Below are 14,933 nucleotides of genomic sequence, written 5' to 3' on the forward strand. Positions count from 1 at the left end.
ACTCAGAGAAGGTGGCAAAATTTGCATAAAGTTCACTTGATAGGCTTTATCAGTCAACCATGGTCACACGCTGAACAATCTCCTCTCTCCCAAATGTCAACCACCATCGCTTTGTTACTTGTTCACCTCCACCTACTCCTGTGCGGCCATGGCGCCGCCGCCGTCGCAGCAACGGCGACACCGCCGCCTCTCCCGGTTCTGCCCGTCCCTTCCTACGCGCAGCTCCAGTGGCAGCTCTCCGAGATGGCCCTCTTCATCCACTTCGGGCCGAACACCTTCACGGACTCCGAGTGGGGCTCCGGCCACGCCGACCCCGCCGTGTTCGCGCCGTCCGCGCTCGACGCCGGCCAGTGGGCGCGCGTCGCGGCGGAGGGAGGGTTCGGCCGCGTGGTGCTCACGGCCAAGCACCACGACGGGTTCTGCCTCTGGCCGTCGGCGCTGACGGACTACTCGGTGGCCGCCTCGCCGTGGCGGGGTGGGGCGGGGGACGTCGTCGGCGAGCTCTCGGCCGCCGCGCGCGCGGAGGGGATCGGGCTGGGGCTGTACCTGTCGCCGTGGGACCGCCACGAGCCTGTGTACGGCGACACCGTCGCATACAATGAACACTACATGGGCCAAATGACGGAATTGCTCACCAGGTGTGTCAATCTGTGTGATCCGAATTACTACAATGTTATTGCCGCTGCATCTTTTATTTGCAAGTTTTTAGGAGAACTACTGAATCTAGAATGCAGGTCGTTGAAGATGTGATTTTGGAGTGAAAACTCAAAAAAGAGAATGCCTTCCTTCTTGACCTTTGCAGAAAACTGTAGTATCTGTTCTTGCAGGACTATGCTCTTGGATCAGGAGTACTCAGTGCTTATTGTTCTGCTCGATGGAAAACATGAAGTTTGGCCCTTGTGGTGTTTCCGTGGTGAAAATTACTGCGCTTTATCTCTATGATGATATTAACATTTCGAAAAGTCTAACGCCCACGCGTGTGGGCGTTTGCATCTCGCCCACACGCGTGGATCCGCGTCCATTTGTTAGCGCACGAATCTTGGCATGTTTCTAGTGCCACGTAGGACTGGGCTGGTGTGTGGGCATTCACCCGGTCGCCCACACGGCCGTTTCACCACACGGGAGGGGCTGGTGTGTGGGCGTTCAGCAGTTCGCCCACACGCCACTTTCCACTCACGCACAAGGGCTGGTGTGTGGGCATTTGCCATCTCGCCCACACACCCGTCTCATCTCCCACACCCAAGTTGGCACTTGCCATGTGTTTTGCAGTGTACATGGCAACTGCCCTAGTGTGCTTTATAAGCAGGTGGCAACTCTCTCTTTTTTTTTTACCCGAACATGTCAGTTGCCATGTATTTTTGCAGGGTACACGGCAACTGCCCTAGTGTGCTTGTAAGCAGATGGCAACTCTCTCTTTTTTACCCGAACATGTTGTTTTGCCATGTCTTTTTGTAGCACTACACGGCAAGTGCCTAGTGTTAGTAGGTGGCAACTCCTAAGGTTTTCAAATCATGGCAACTGTAGTAAACCAGACCATACATGGCAACTGCCTAGTGGTAAACCAGACCATACATGGCAACTGCCTAGTGGTAAACCAGACCATACATGGCAACAGCCGCAGTTGCCCAAAAATGGCATCTGGAACTTTTGACATTAGATGGCAACTGCAGTTGAGCAACCATGGCAACTGTAGTTGTCCGACATGGCAACCGTAGTTCAGCGACATGGCAACTGCAGTTAAACGAACATGGACAAGGGTCTGAACCATGGCAACTGCGGGCGCGCGGTGACTGTCACGCGGGGCGTGCGGGACCACGAGGTACGAGGCCTGATGTACGGGGCGTGTGGGCGTTATCTATTTCGCCCACATGCACGCGTGTAAGAGGAACCGGGAGGGAAAAAAAGAGGTGTGTGGGCATTACTTGTTTTGCCCACACGTAGGTGTGTGGGCTGTTCCTCTTATACACCACACAAAATGTGTGGGCAGACTCCCTAACGCCCACACGTGTGGCACTTATCGGTGTCCTAACATTTTGTACATATGCTTCTAGTACATTGCTTCATGCATTACTTTGGACTCCGTTGATTACACATAATCAACAGTGGTACATTTGGTACCTGGATTGTGGAGCGTGTGGATTCTACCCATATGTTTTGTGGCGGACTTGGTGCTTAAGCTGTTTCTAAGCAGTCTACAGATTCTTCCTTTTATATGTTCAGGTATGGAGATGTGGAGGAAGTTTGGCTTGATGGTGCAAAGGGCGACGACACGTACATGGATTACATGTTTGATGCCTGGTTTGCGCTTATCCATCAGCTCCAGCGAAGGGTGGTCATCTTCTCAGATGCTGGACCAGATACTAGATGGGTAGGAGACGAGGCGGGGATTGCGGGCCGTACTTGCTGGTCTCCTTTCAACAAGACCGTCGTGACAATTGGGCACATCATTCCTGAGTAAGTGATTTAGTCCTGCTTAATTGGAAAAGGTGCGATAACTATTGTTAATTAGTGTAAAGCCCACGCTTTAGTGTGGTTATTATTATATATTTTAGGTAGTCTATTTTAAAACATTTACATATAAAATTTGTAGTCTGTTAAGGATAGAGTTGCAAAGTATAAATATTGTATTGCTAAAAAAGTATAAACATCCTTGAAATGCATAAATAAATTTAAATGTTACTCCCTCCGTAAAGAAATATAAGAGCATTTAGATCACTAAAGTAGTGACCTAAACACTCTTATATTTCTTTACAGAGGAAGTACATTTTAGCATATAGTTTTCTAGTACAATTAAGGCTCAATGGTCGCATTTTTTGGGAAGTTATAAATTGAATTTTGTAATGTGTTAATCTATAAATTATTGTTCTTTTTATTCTTTTACAGTATGTCTTTTCATGTAAAGAAGTATTTTCACCAAGAGACATGTCTTTCCACGATGAGACACCTTTTACTACCAAGATCTAATGAACTGTTCTTTTCAGGGTACATGGCTTAACGTGGATTCCACATTAGGAGTTACTCCCTCCGTTCCAAAATAGATGACTCAACTTTGTACTAACTCTATTTTGGAACGGAGGGAGTAGTTTAGAATAAAGAAGGATTATATACAATTATATTGTATTTAGTTGTATATAAAAATTTAGAGTGTTTGGTCAAAAATCATACCCTGCATTAGATCTTATCTCCCAGCTTACAATCACAGAGGTTATGTCACGTACTTCTGTTGAGATCCTAGCATGGATGAGACCTTTAGCCATAGGTAGACTTGGAATTTCAATAGCTTTTCTTGTGTGGATTCCGGTTTCTTGACAAACTGCCGAAATGCCTTAGTTGTAGAAAAATTAAGGTATGTATAATCTTCCCATTTAGCAGGAGACAAATATAATTAACATAACCGTGCTTCCATTTTTTTCTCTGTTTCGCATGAGGAAAAAATTAGTGCTGTAGTGCAATTATTGATTTGGAAGACAGCTGATGCTGCATAGCTTTACTGGAAGATGCATGAGAACGGACCGTTAAACTTTCATTCCCAGTACAGTACTACATTTGTACCGATACTTCCAACTACTGTAATGATAGCATATCTTGAGGAACTATTGTCCTTCCAAAGTACTACCTAACTATAACCTCTAAACAGACAGCTAATGATAATACTTGATCTAAATAAATACTGCAGCTATCTTCACTTTGAAGGTAAGCTTCATTCATGGCATCGGGCGGTTGAAAGTACTTAATTAGGGTAATATTATTTAGCAGAATTTGGTGATGGATGTGTGGACCAAAAAATACCCACTACAGTGCCTCCTTTAGTAGAAAACACAATCAAGACAGCATGTTTTGGGATGTGATTTACGTACTGGGTTGCCTCAGAATGAAATGAGCTATAAGAATGGCTACAAACTATGAAATTATTTTATTTATATTCAGATTCCAAAGTTAAAATCCCTTGTTAAACCAAAAATTGGACTAGTGCACTTGATTCCTTTACTATGTGTAGCAACGACAACCATGAAAATGATTGGCATGAAATAACCTGTAGTTGGTTCATATACTTTTAGACTATGCCTCTATGGCGTATTGGCATTGACATCTCATCTCATAATGGTACAACCTGCAGTGTTCTGATTTTGAGGGATGTTTACTGAAAGAGGAGTTCGCTTGTCATTGACAAGCATATTGCTTTTAAGAAACCATTAGTCTACTGACTGGCATGCCAACTTTATTGCCAGATACTCACAAAGTGGGGATCAATTTGGTGAAGAATGGGTTCCTGCAGAATGTGATGTTTCCATCAGGCCAGGGTGGTTCTGGCATGCCTCAGAGAAACCAAAAAGTGCTGTAACCCTGCTTGACATATACTACAAATCAGTTGGTAGAAATTGTCTCCTCATATTGAATGTTCCTCCCAATTCATCCGGGCTTATTTCCGATGAAGATATGCAAGTCCTTCAGGAATTCACCGAGATCCGACGGACGATCTTCTCTCACAACTTTGCTGCCAATGCGACTGGCACAGCAAGCAGTGTGCGTGGTGGGTTGGAGAACCTGCAGTTTGCGCCCTCCAACACCCTCCGAGATAGCATATACTCCTACTGGGCACCACAGGAAGGGCAGACAAGCTGGGAAATGCTCTTCGACCTCGGGCGATCCACTTCCTTCAACTTGCTCCAGCTCCAGGAGCCTATCCAGATGGGACAGCGTGTGATCGAGTTCCATGTGGATGTCCTACTGGGTGGACTGTGGCAAACAATTCTTGAAGGCACGACAATTGGGTACAAGAGGCTGCTCCGGTTCCCCGCCGTCGACGCCCGGTACCTGAAGCTATATGTCGACAGTGCACGCGCAGACCCACTGATTGCATTCGTTGGTGTTTTCATGGATCCCTTCTCGGATGCATATGGGTTAGACCATGAGAAGCCATCCCATACTAATAGCAGTGAAGTCATAATGTTAAGGAGAGGCCACGCTGCTGGCAACAGGAGTACTGCTACGATGTAAGCCCGAGCGCAGTTTGTGAAGTGCCACTTGAGATTTCCCAGTGTCATGTTTCATCATCATCTGGCCTTGTTTTGGGATCAACTTGGTGTTCGTGTATATCTTACGATTCGATTGAAGACGAAGCGCATGGTGTTCGACGGTAAAGCGGTATGTGTGCACATATTTTCCGTCAGTATGGATTGTTCCTTGAAGCATTCTGAAGTACAGTAACAAATTTAGTTTCTGCAACCAAGCATGGTTGATCATCCTTTGTACTTTCCCAGGCCAGTTCTTGTTCTGAAAAATTCGCTGAAGAATGGTGTGATCAGAAACCTTGTACACTGTTCTTGAATAATGTGATTTTTATTTTGAATGCACTGAATAATGTGATGAGGAACTCTGCTTTCGGTGAAGCTATTGTCAATTTCCGTATCACTGCGTCTCTGAAGATGATAATTCACAAACCGCCCTGCTTTACGTATCCTACACTCGAAAGCGTAAATTGGCTGCTTTGCCGTCTTCCACCTCACAGATGCACAGAGCCGCCCATGGCTCGGCCTCGCACGGCCCCCGTGTAAACCCCAGATTTATCGAGCAGGCGGAGCCGCTCTCGCCGCCGCCGGCGACAATGTCCGACCAGCAGCCGCCCAGCACCCTCCTCCCCCTCGCCTCCCTTCCCCCAAACCCTAACCCTACCCCGCCCCCCGTACCCGCCCCCACCCTTGCCCTCCACATCCCCGCCTTCCCCAGCCCCAGCAAGCGCAAGCGCACCGGGTTCCGCCGCAAAGTCCCCTCCGCCGCCTCCCCTGCTCCTCACCCGCCAGTTCCCCCCTCCGCCGCGGACGACATCATCGTGATCAACCGGGAGCCGACAGCGGAGGCCGTCACCGCGCTCACCGCCGGGTTTCCCGCGGATTCCCTCACCGACGAGGAGATCGAGGCGGGGGTGGTCTCCGACGTGGGCGGCATCGAGCAGGTCAACTACATCCTCATCCGCAACCACCTCCTCACCAGGTGGCGCGAGACCTTCAACTCATGGCTCGCCAAGGAGTCCTTTGCCTCGCTCATCCCGCCCCACTGCGAGCACCTCCTCACCTCCGCCTACAACTTCCTCGTCTCCCACGGCCACGTCAACTTCGGCGTCGCCCCCGCCATCAAGGAGCGCCTCCCCAAGGAGCCCACCAGGCCCAACACTGTCATCGTTGTCGGCGCTGGCCTTGCTGGGCTTGCCGCGGCACGGCACTTGCTGGCGTCCGGCTTTAAAGTGATTGTATTGGAGGGGCGCAAGCGGTGCGGTGGCCGCGTGTACACGAAGAAGATGGAAGGTGGTGGGCACTCAGCTGCTGCTGACCTCGGTGGCAGCGTGCTTACCGGCACATTTGGGAACCCACTCGGTGTTGTGGCTAAGCAGCTCGGCTTGCCGATGCATAAGATCAGAGACAAGTGCCCACTGTATCGGCCGGATGGGTCGCCAGTTGATCCGGAGGTGGATAAGGAAGTGGAGGGAACATATAACAAGTTTCTTGATAATGCCAGCCACCTGCGGGCGGCCATGGGGGATGTGGCGATGGATATCTCTCTTGGGGCGGCGCTTGAGACATTACGGCAGTCTGATGGGGGTATCTCCTCAGAGGAGGAGATAAACTTGTTCAATTGGCATATAGCAAATCTGGAGTACGCCAATGCAGGATTATCTTCAAGGCTTAGCTTTGCATTCTGGGACCAGGACGATCCGTATGACATGGGTGGGGATCACTGCTTCTTGCCTGGTGGCAACGGGAGGCTTGTACAGGCCCTGGCAGAGAATGTGCCCATTGTTTACGAGAGGACAGTGCACACTATACGGTATGGAGGGGATGGCGTGCAGGTGGTTGTCAATGGTGGTCAGGTGTATGAAGGGGACATGGCGCTGTGCACTGTACCACTTGGGGTTCTGAAAAATGGGGGTATCAAGTTTGTACCTGAGCTGCCACAAAGGAAGCTTGATAGTATCAAGAAACTAGGCTTTGGGTTGTTAAACAAGGTCGCGATGTTGTTTCCTCATGTTTTTTGGAGCACCGACCTTGATACCTTTGGACATCTGACTGAAAATCCAAGTCACCGAGGGGAGTTCTTTCTGTTCTATAGCTATGCAACAGTGGCTGGTGGTCCATTGTTGATGGCTTTGGTTGCTGGTGAGGCTGCCCACAACTTTGAAACCACGCCGCCAACTGATGCTGTCAGCTCTGTTCTTCAGATACTGAGGGGTAAGACTTGAATTTGATAATTCTATCATAAAGTTGCATTTTTGTTACTACGTCCGTTCCTAAATATAAGTCTTTTTAGAGATTCTAATACAGACTACATACGGAGCAAAATGAGTGAATCTACACTCTAAAATGCGTCTACATACATCGGTATGTAGTCCCATATTGAAATATCTAGAAGGTCTTATATTTAGAAACGGAGGGAGTATCTAATAACAGAGCATGTAAGGTATTCAATACCTCTCACAACTGATTACTAGAGCAGAATCTTGGTTCTGTTCATCTCGTCAATTGCACTGAAATATGTAGTTTTTATTCATGCTGTAGTTGTACCAATGAATTTAACTGCTCAAAAATGGTTTCTGTCTAAAAAGTGAACCTTGGTTTCTGTCTAAAAAGAGAACCTTGTATGTTGCAGGTATCTATGAACCACAGGGAGTTGAAGTACCAGATCCTCTACAGAGTGTTTGCACTAGATGGGGCACAGACTCTTTCAGTCTAGGTTCATATTCGCATGTTGCTGTTGGAGCATCTGGAGATGACTATGACATATTAGCCGAAAGTGTTGGAGATGGCCGATTGTTTTTTGCTGGAGAAGCCACCACAAGGCGTTACCCTGCAACGATGCATGGAGCTTTTATTACTGGCGTACGAGAAGCTGCTAACATCAATATCCATGCCACCGCCCGAGCAACAAAGACCAAAGTAGTAAAAAGCCCATCTACAAATGCTCAAGCTTGTGCTACCTTACTAGTAGACCTGTTTAGGCAACCAGACTTGGAATTTGGGAGCTTCTCTGTCATTTTAGGCGGAAAAGCCTCGGATCCCAAATCTCCAGCCATTCTGAAGGTGGAACTAGGTGGCCCTCAGAAGAAAAGTGCGACCGAAGGAGGGAAAAAAGAGCAGCACCACTCAAACAAATCGTTGTTTCAGCAGCTACAGTCACATTTCAACCAGCAGCAGCAGCTCTTTGTGTATACATTACTGTCGCGGCAGCAGGCTATGGAGCTAAGAGAGGTTAGAGGGGGTGATGAGATGAGGCTGCATTACCTCTGTGAAACACTGGGCGTGAAATTAGTTGGCAGGAAAGGTCTTGGTCCTGGGGCTGATGCTGTGATTGCTTCCATTAAGGCGGACCGGAACAGCAGTAGAACTAAATCTGGCCCCTCGAAGCTGAGAGTGCGGGTTTCTAAACCCCAACCTTCTGCTAAATCGTGATCCCTGACTACTGATTCTGTTAGGAGCCTGGATGTACATAATTTGATAGAGTTGTTGTCTTTGTTGTTCAATCATACTTCTGCTTGGATATTCATTTGGATGGAGCCTCTCCTCAGATGTGCTCACAATCTCATGCCTCATGTTTGGTGATGGTTTGATGATGCCACTATCTAGATTTCGGGTAGGGCATCCAAATTTGCGTAACGTCCAATTTATTTGTACCATTACGGCTTACCCTTGAAGAAGGTTGTGTTTGAGATGTTCATTCAAATGTTCAAATGGGAGAAGTTGGTTAGCTGGTGTGCATGAACTTTAGATAATTTAAAAGGAAACATGTCTGCTATTTTTAGTTGTAATTTCTTCTTATATACTCCGTCCGGAAATACTTGTCATAGCAATGAATAAAAATGGATGTATTTAGAACTAAAATATGTCTAGATACATCAATTTCTTCGACAAGTATTTTCGGACGGAGGGAGCACAAGTTTATTTGCCATGTTTGATAATTGATTGGCCATGAATTGTGTAACGGCCGGTAATTGCTGCAATGTGAGCAATCCATTATCTAGACAAAGCTTCAAGGATCGGCCAGCCATTTCTTTGCGTTGTTGTTCATTGGTTTATCGTTTGGCAGCAATTGTACGTCTAACGACAACAATATCCAATCGTGCAATCACTAGTCACCGCTGACTGAGTTGCCCCAGTCTTTGAATGGCTGCGAGTGAAAATGTTCCTCTTCAATAGCATCCAGATTTGCAGGCAGCTCATTCTCAGAGATACCAGAACAGCCCACTTCCATCAGTAGCACATTAGTTGCTGATGTATTACAGTCATGGTTCAATTAGAGTGTAAAATGCTTTGCGAGTAAATCATGAAAAATAATGGCGCCTGCCTGGGAGAGAAACTAGCAACACGCTGATCAGTTTAACATTGCCCTTCCTTTCCACGTCAAACAAGACTTTTCAGAAAAGGATAAATCCGAGGTACAGTGCATAACTAAGTACATGAAAACAGCATCACTGCAAGCCAAAGCCTAGAAATCACGAATGCAACCACAACCGATCCCGTAGCCTCTCTTCCCCTGCACCAAACATCTCATCTACCCTTTCTCCATCCCGGTAGAAATGGAAGGTCGGAGTGTATCGTATGTTCTGAGTTGTTTCAGGGCACTCATCAACATGGGCATAGACGAAAGTAAGATTCTTGAATTCGTTGCTGAATTTGCAGAAGGGTGGAAGAATCTGATTGCAAACACCGCACCTGGGTAATCGACAGGGGTGAGTTGAGTACTTGAGTTAATCACATTATGAGGAAATTGGAGACAACATCTCCTATGTATTCTCACTAACGAACAGTAGTGATAAGCAAACCGTTAAGCTATGCAACATATTAGTATTATACAGCATGTAATGGAACAAACTTTAGATACATAGCTAGTAGTAGATAACTTATTTCTACAGAAGAGGTGCCTAAGTAAGCGTTTGTTTTATAAAATAAGCACCGGTGCTTAAGAAAAAACCACTCATTTTCACAAGCACCCCTGTAAGCACCTTGCATTGTACATATGCAGGTTTCACCAATTTAGACATGAAGCTTGCATTGGAAAAACTGGGCTCATATCAATCTCAATAATTAGCTCTGTGTGTTGCATACTCTCCACATACATCCTAAAATGGCTGCAGAATTACATAACATAGACATAGTACTGCAACAACTGATTATTACTCAATTGGGCAGAATAGTATGCAAGTCATCAAGCAGTCAAAATATTGATGCACCATCTTTAGTATAGTTGCTAGTAGTTACAGTGTAAGGTTCTCAATGCAAGAAGAAACAAAAGGTACATAGCAAGAAGGTTACATACCATGAGGCCCCATAGTTGATCACAGCCTGCAATGGAAGAAAGCCAAAGAGTTCAATCAAAACAAACTTTCAGGCGACAAATTTCCACGGACTTGAAAGATCATAGATACTCTAGTAACAAATCTACTTTTTTTAGGCTCGTGCCTGTTTACATTTCATGCTCATTTTCTGGCTATCATGTGACAGAAAAGAAACATGGTTTTACTATCTCATTATTGTGTCTGCCAGTGCCAGTTAAACAGAGGTAGTCCAGCATGAATGTCAGTATTTTCACCATGTGTGCTATTAAATAAAAAAACCGAAGGCACGTAGAGGTAACAACTACACTTACAGAAGCCTTGGAGGATTTGAGGGAATCAAGCATGTGTCTCAACTGCGGGTCGCTGCCAGCGCATCGCACGCTGCCATGGGAGCCACCTGGAAGGGGCAGTCCGGTGCCCTCCAAACCTGTCTTCCTGGCTTCCTCCTTCCTATTGCCTGCCTCGCCGCTCATATCACCCACCAGGTTTCTTCTGCAGCTAGAATCCCTCAAAAGCCTGCAGTTGGAGCCAGAATTTAGGATCACAGTATACAAAACCCTTATAAATCCTGACACTGAAGGGTCGTTCCTCCACTGGAATGAGGAAGAGATCACGGATGCCACACCGCTTGCAACTGATCTCACCAGTCAGGGGCAGACCAACCAACTGGGTGAGCGAGCACTATATAGCTCATAGGCATAAAATTGGAATGTTGCTTCTAAAAATGGATTACTAACAAAAAAAATATGTTCTCAGGTATGGAAAATTATGACAATCTCTTCAAGCATCAAAGTTTGCATCAATTCTTTGCACGGTCGCCACCCATCCCAAAACCTAGGGTTTAAAGGATTGCCCAAATGATGCAACAGAACATACAAGCAAGAAAAGAAGAAGGAAGAAACCTTATCTAGCAGCTGTGTCACTGATCCACCAGGAGGGCGGCTTCGGAGGTGGAAGGGGTCTGGGAGGCGTCCTAGTGTCAGCGGCTTTTGGGCTCCATTATGTGGACTTCACCAATTTGTGAATTATGGACTTGGTGGATCAGAGCTCCACGGAGAAAGCGGGGGCTGTGGTAGCGTCACGCGATACGGGGAGGTGGTGGCGATCTCGACGGGAAAGCGGTGCAAGAGGGAGCGCGGCGGCGGCCGGCGAGAGGCTTCGCGCGGCTGTGAGATCGACGGGAGGGGCTCCTCTCTCACACGGACTGAGGCTGCGTTTGGTTGAGCTGCAAATTCTGAAAAGGCTGCTGTGAGCTGTGAGAAAGCTGCTGTGAACTTCCAGCTGTGGAAAAGCTGGAAGCTGTTTGCTTGAAATAACTGTGAAATTGTAGATTTGGCTGTGAATTGTCTGTAATGCCCCTGGGCCATGAGTGAATATGTTTACATGCTAATTAAACCTTAAAGCAGTGATTTGTACATTGGTAGACAATAGAACAACCTTTTTGCAAAGGAAATTTGTGACAATGAAGATGATTCATAGCTAACACATACGCAATTCAACGACTATACTTTGATGTTACATATTACATATAAATAGATATTGACCCCATAATAATATTACAAAAGGCATGCACCATAGAAAATACATATGGTTCACATGATGATGGCCTCCATCAAGGCATCAACATAGCTAACCTATGTTGCTATCACGAGACAAGCATCAGCTATCCTACTATGAATAGTGTTCATGGTATCTTTGTTCTCTTCCTCTTCAGCTTTTCATGACATCTCATTCTTTGTGTTTTTGTTTAATTTCTCTTCTTCCATGACACGGCCAAGACAATCACTGAAGCTAAAACCCAGGCAATTTCGGAAATGTTTTCAGCGAGAAATCTATCCAGTGAGATAAACCACTGCTGCACCATACTGTCATTTATCAAGCAATTGTTCAGACTTATCTTAAAATCAACGAAATGTACGACTCCCTTCAGCTGGGCTTGAGGATGATAATCAAAGGCTAGCTTAACAATTGATGAAACATGCCAATTACACTGCAGTTTATAGTCAGGAAAAATATGACACAGTTTTACTTTTACTTGTTCATTCAAGAGAGGAAAATGGGTCTTCCAAAGATTGGATGACAAAACGAGACAAGCATACAGAGTAGCAAAGGCTTTGCTTGCCAAGTTGCCAGGCAGCGACTCATGGCTTTGCTAAATCTAATAATCAATCTCGGTAGAAATGCAACAAGCAAGTGATATCAATAGAAAGAAGCTGCCCAGAACCGTTACTGACGAAGTCACCAGTGAATAATGAACACTGGTGATGAAATACAGCAAATGCAATGATTCAGAATAACACCAAGACGTTCAGTACAGAGTACTGCAAGGAATTTCAGATACTTCAGTTGCAGTAGTTGTCAAACAAAAATATCAGTCCACTAATCTTCAAAGTATACTAATTCTGCATTAGCGTGACAGGGAAATACTGAGCAACACCATGGATGAAGTAAAGAAACCATTCGTTGATTTTTTTTTTTTGGGTTTACAAACAAAATGGAGACCTGATAGCCTTGCTGGTGGCAACAAGATGGTAACATCAGACACTGCACTAGTAGGAACATAGCACACGAACGAGGGCCGCCGTAATGAGAGAGGGGGGGGGGGGGGGGGGGGGGGGGGGGTGCGGGGCGGGCAAGAGGGAAGAGGGAGGAGGAAGGAAGGAGGAGGGAGGGAGGAAGGAGAAGGAGGGAGGGAGGAAGGAGAGAGGAGGCTGTACCTGGGCGGAGGGTGGAGGTTCGCCGGCGCGGGCGGCGGGCGGCGGCCAACCCTAGCCTGCGTTTCCTGCCTTCCTGGGAGGCTCGATTCCTGTCGGTCGTGCGCGAGTGCGAAGCAGGTCGTTCGTTTCTAGTGAAAGACGGCGAACGGGTATTCACTTGCTAGTGGTATCGGGGGTAATAATTCTCAATTTTAGAAACAGCTTTGGCCAATTCTTTTTTTTTTTCAGAGTACACCTAGGTGTACTATAGCTTTATACAAGACAAAAAAACAATTACAAGAGAACTACACTCGCTGCAAACAACGAGTGTAGCATGAACACCACATCCGGGTAAAACCAAATAACCTACGACCAAGCAAAACTACAAACAAGCTTTTGATTCTTCAGAATCAGCTTTTGAGAAACTTCCCACAAAATCAGCCAGAATCAGCCGTTGAGTTCTTTTCTGAGATTGTGGCGTAAGATTATGGGATAAGTTGTGTGTTGAAATGTCTATAATGTCCCTGAACTGAAACTGAATGCTGAATTGCTATCACTTGAAACAAGACGAACATGTACAGAGAAGAACTAATTACCATGGCATCCATTCATTGGTCCATCCATTCATCGGTTCATCCATCCATTCATTCATCCATGTACAGAGTGGAACAGAGAAGACAGAGAGGAGATGAGACAGAGCAAAGATGAGACAGAGAGGAGAGCTCACCTGAGGCAACGGCCCGAGCGAACTCCGTCCTTCTCGACAGAGCTTCCACGCAAGCAAAACCCCTTTGATCATTTCTATATCGACCATTCTTTCTCTCTCATGCTTGTGTTAGATTTTTCTACTGTTGTTCGATAGCTCCTATTTTGATGCATAGGCTGCTTTTGTAACCTGATGTTGTTACTTTACCTATTATCATATATGCTTAGTATAGGTTGGTTAGTGATCCATCAGTGGCCCCGCGCCCTTGTCTGTGTTGCCATGCTTTGCTTTCGGATGACTCAATCAATGTGATAGACGTGCAGAGACCGACACATCACCGACAGCCTCCTTTAGTTGTACGACTCTATAGAGCTACTATCGAATGCCGAGGGTGATACCTCATATCTCACTCCTGATGATATCTCTGTAGTGTAGCTAATCGATCATGGATTACATAGGGTGATTCCTTGTTCACCACTCCCGATGATGACTTTGTCGTGCAACACCTCAAGTGTGAACCCTTCAAGGGTGATTCCTCCAAGGTCACCTTGATGGCTACATCGAGTAGGAATCCATCGAGGGTGATTCCTCAGATTCCCCATTAATGTTATGGACACGCGGATAACTTGACCTTCACCTCAGTCCTTTGTTGAAGTCGGGTCGACCCAAGGGGTACCCATGAGAGTTATTGAAGTCGGGTTGACCATGAGGGTACCCGCAAAGATAATGACGTGGCATGATCGGGCAGGCATAGACCGCCCTGGAGAGGGATGGGCCTGGCCCTTGTACTAAGTCCGCGAGATGAGACGATAGGATCACTATTCGTTTTTCGCGAGCTCCCTATACACTAAGGGGTTTGGATATGTGATTTGAGTAGGCCTCTAGCCTTTTCGCACTAACCACCACGCAGGAATAAGTATGGGCACTCGACGTCGTACAATTTCTTCCAAAAGCTTTATCAGACGTACAGTTCAGCATTGCGGCACAGTCGGGCAGGTGCCATCCAGGACAGAGGTGGTGCTTGGACCTGACCCTGCTCGCAACAACTCGGAGTGCTTAGGGATGAGCGGCCGAACAACCCCTTCGCGCTTAGGATGTAGACCGGTGGGGACCTCTCTGCGGAGCCTAGGTAGGACTAAGGTGTTGTTGGAAATATGCCCTAGAGGCAATAATAAATTGATTATTATCATATTTCCCAGTTCATGAT

At 46.4% G+C, this 14,933-nt stretch overlaps 3 protein-coding genes across 4 annotated transcripts; 2 read left to right on the top strand and 1 right to left on the bottom strand.

The window, feature by feature from the left end:
- The first annotated feature begins 51 nt into the window (after positions 1–51).
- On the top strand, positions 52–5,374 carry LOC109741796 (putative alpha-L-fucosidase 1). Its single transcript, XM_020300884.4, has 3 exons — positions 52–638; positions 2,221–2,454; positions 4,230–5,374. Exons 1-3 carry the CDS (start codon positions 94–96, stop codon positions 4,996–4,998), a joined length of 1,548 nt encoding a protein of 515 aa, XP_020156473.1. The 5' UTR covers positions 52–93; the 3' UTR covers positions 4,999–5,374.
- Positions 5,375–5,406: 32 nt separating this feature from the next.
- On the top strand, positions 5,407–8,790 carry LOC109741795 (lysine-specific histone demethylase 1 homolog 3). The gene is made up of 2 exons (XM_020300883.4): positions 5,407–7,223; positions 7,642–8,790. The coding sequence occupies exons 1-2, from the start codon at positions 5,510–5,512 to the stop codon at positions 8,439–8,441; spliced, it is 2,514 nt and encodes an 837-aa protein (XP_020156472.3). The 5' UTR covers positions 5,407–5,509; the 3' UTR covers positions 8,442–8,790.
- A 551-nt stretch (positions 8,791–9,341) lies between these two features.
- LOC109741797 (thioredoxin-like 3-3) lies at positions 9,342–13,188 on the bottom strand. 2 transcript variants are annotated; one of them, XM_045233229.2, is made up of 5 exons: positions 13,042–13,161; positions 11,227–11,558; positions 10,636–10,840; positions 10,306–10,331; positions 9,342–9,701 (listed from the first exon to the last, which is right to left on the bottom strand). In XM_045233229.2, exons 3-5 carry the CDS (start codon positions 10,795–10,797, stop codon positions 9,482–9,484), a joined length of 408 nt encoding a protein of 135 aa, XP_045089164.1. In that variant the 5' UTR covers positions 10,798–10,840; positions 11,227–11,558; positions 13,042–13,161; the 3' UTR covers positions 9,342–9,481. The 2 variants fall into 2 exon arrangements, with proteins under 2 accessions (XP_045089164.1, XP_020156474.1); XM_020300885.4 differs by lacking the exon at positions 11,227–11,558 and having other exon boundaries at positions 13,042–13,188.
- Between the last annotated feature and the right edge of the window lie 1,745 nt (positions 13,189–14,933).

The sequence above is a fragment of the Aegilops tauschii genome, chromosome 2, assembly GCF_002575655.3.
Source record: "Aegilops tauschii subsp. strangulata cultivar AL8/78 chromosome 2, Aet v6.0, whole genome shotgun sequence".
NCBI lineage: Eukaryota > Viridiplantae > Streptophyta > Magnoliopsida > Poales > Poaceae > Aegilops > Aegilops tauschii.

What these genes read in the sequence shown, in the direction of transcription:
- LOC109741796 (XM_020300884.4), top strand. Translation starts at nt 94, where the DNA reads ATGTCAACCACCATCGCTTTGTTACTTGTTCACCTCCACCTACTCCTG. An exon ending in ATGACGGAATTGCTCACCAG is followed by an intron (nt 639 to 2,220) that starts GTGTGTCAATCT and finishes TTATATGTTCAG; the next exon opens with GTATGGAGATGTGGAGGAAG. An exon ending in ATTGGGCACATCATTCCTGA is followed by an intron (nt 2,455 to 4,229) that starts GTAAGTGATTTA and finishes CTTTATTGCCAG; the next exon opens with ATACTCACAAAGTGGGGATC.
- LOC109741797 (XM_020300885.4), bottom strand. Translation starts at nt 10,797, where the DNA reads ATGAGCGGCGAGGCAGGCAATAGGAAGGAGGAAGCCAGGAAGACAGGT. An exon ending in TCAAATCCTCCAAGGCTTCT is followed by an intron (nt 10,332 to 10,635) that starts GTAAGTGTAGTT and finishes CTTCCATTGCAG; the next exon opens with GCTGTGATCAACTATGGGGC. An exon ending in ATCAACTATGGGGCCTCATG is followed by an intron (nt 9,702 to 10,305) that starts GTATGTAACCTT and finishes TCGATTACCCAG; the next exon opens with GTGCGGTGTTTGCAATCAGA.
- LOC109741795 (XM_020300883.4), top strand. Translation starts at nt 5,510, where the DNA reads ATGCACAGAGCCGCCCATGGCTCGGCCTCGCACGGCCCCCGTGTAAAC. An exon ending in TGTTCTTCAGATACTGAGGG is followed by an intron (nt 7,224 to 7,641) that starts GTAAGACTTGAA and finishes TGTATGTTGCAG; the next exon opens with GTATCTATGAACCACAGGGA.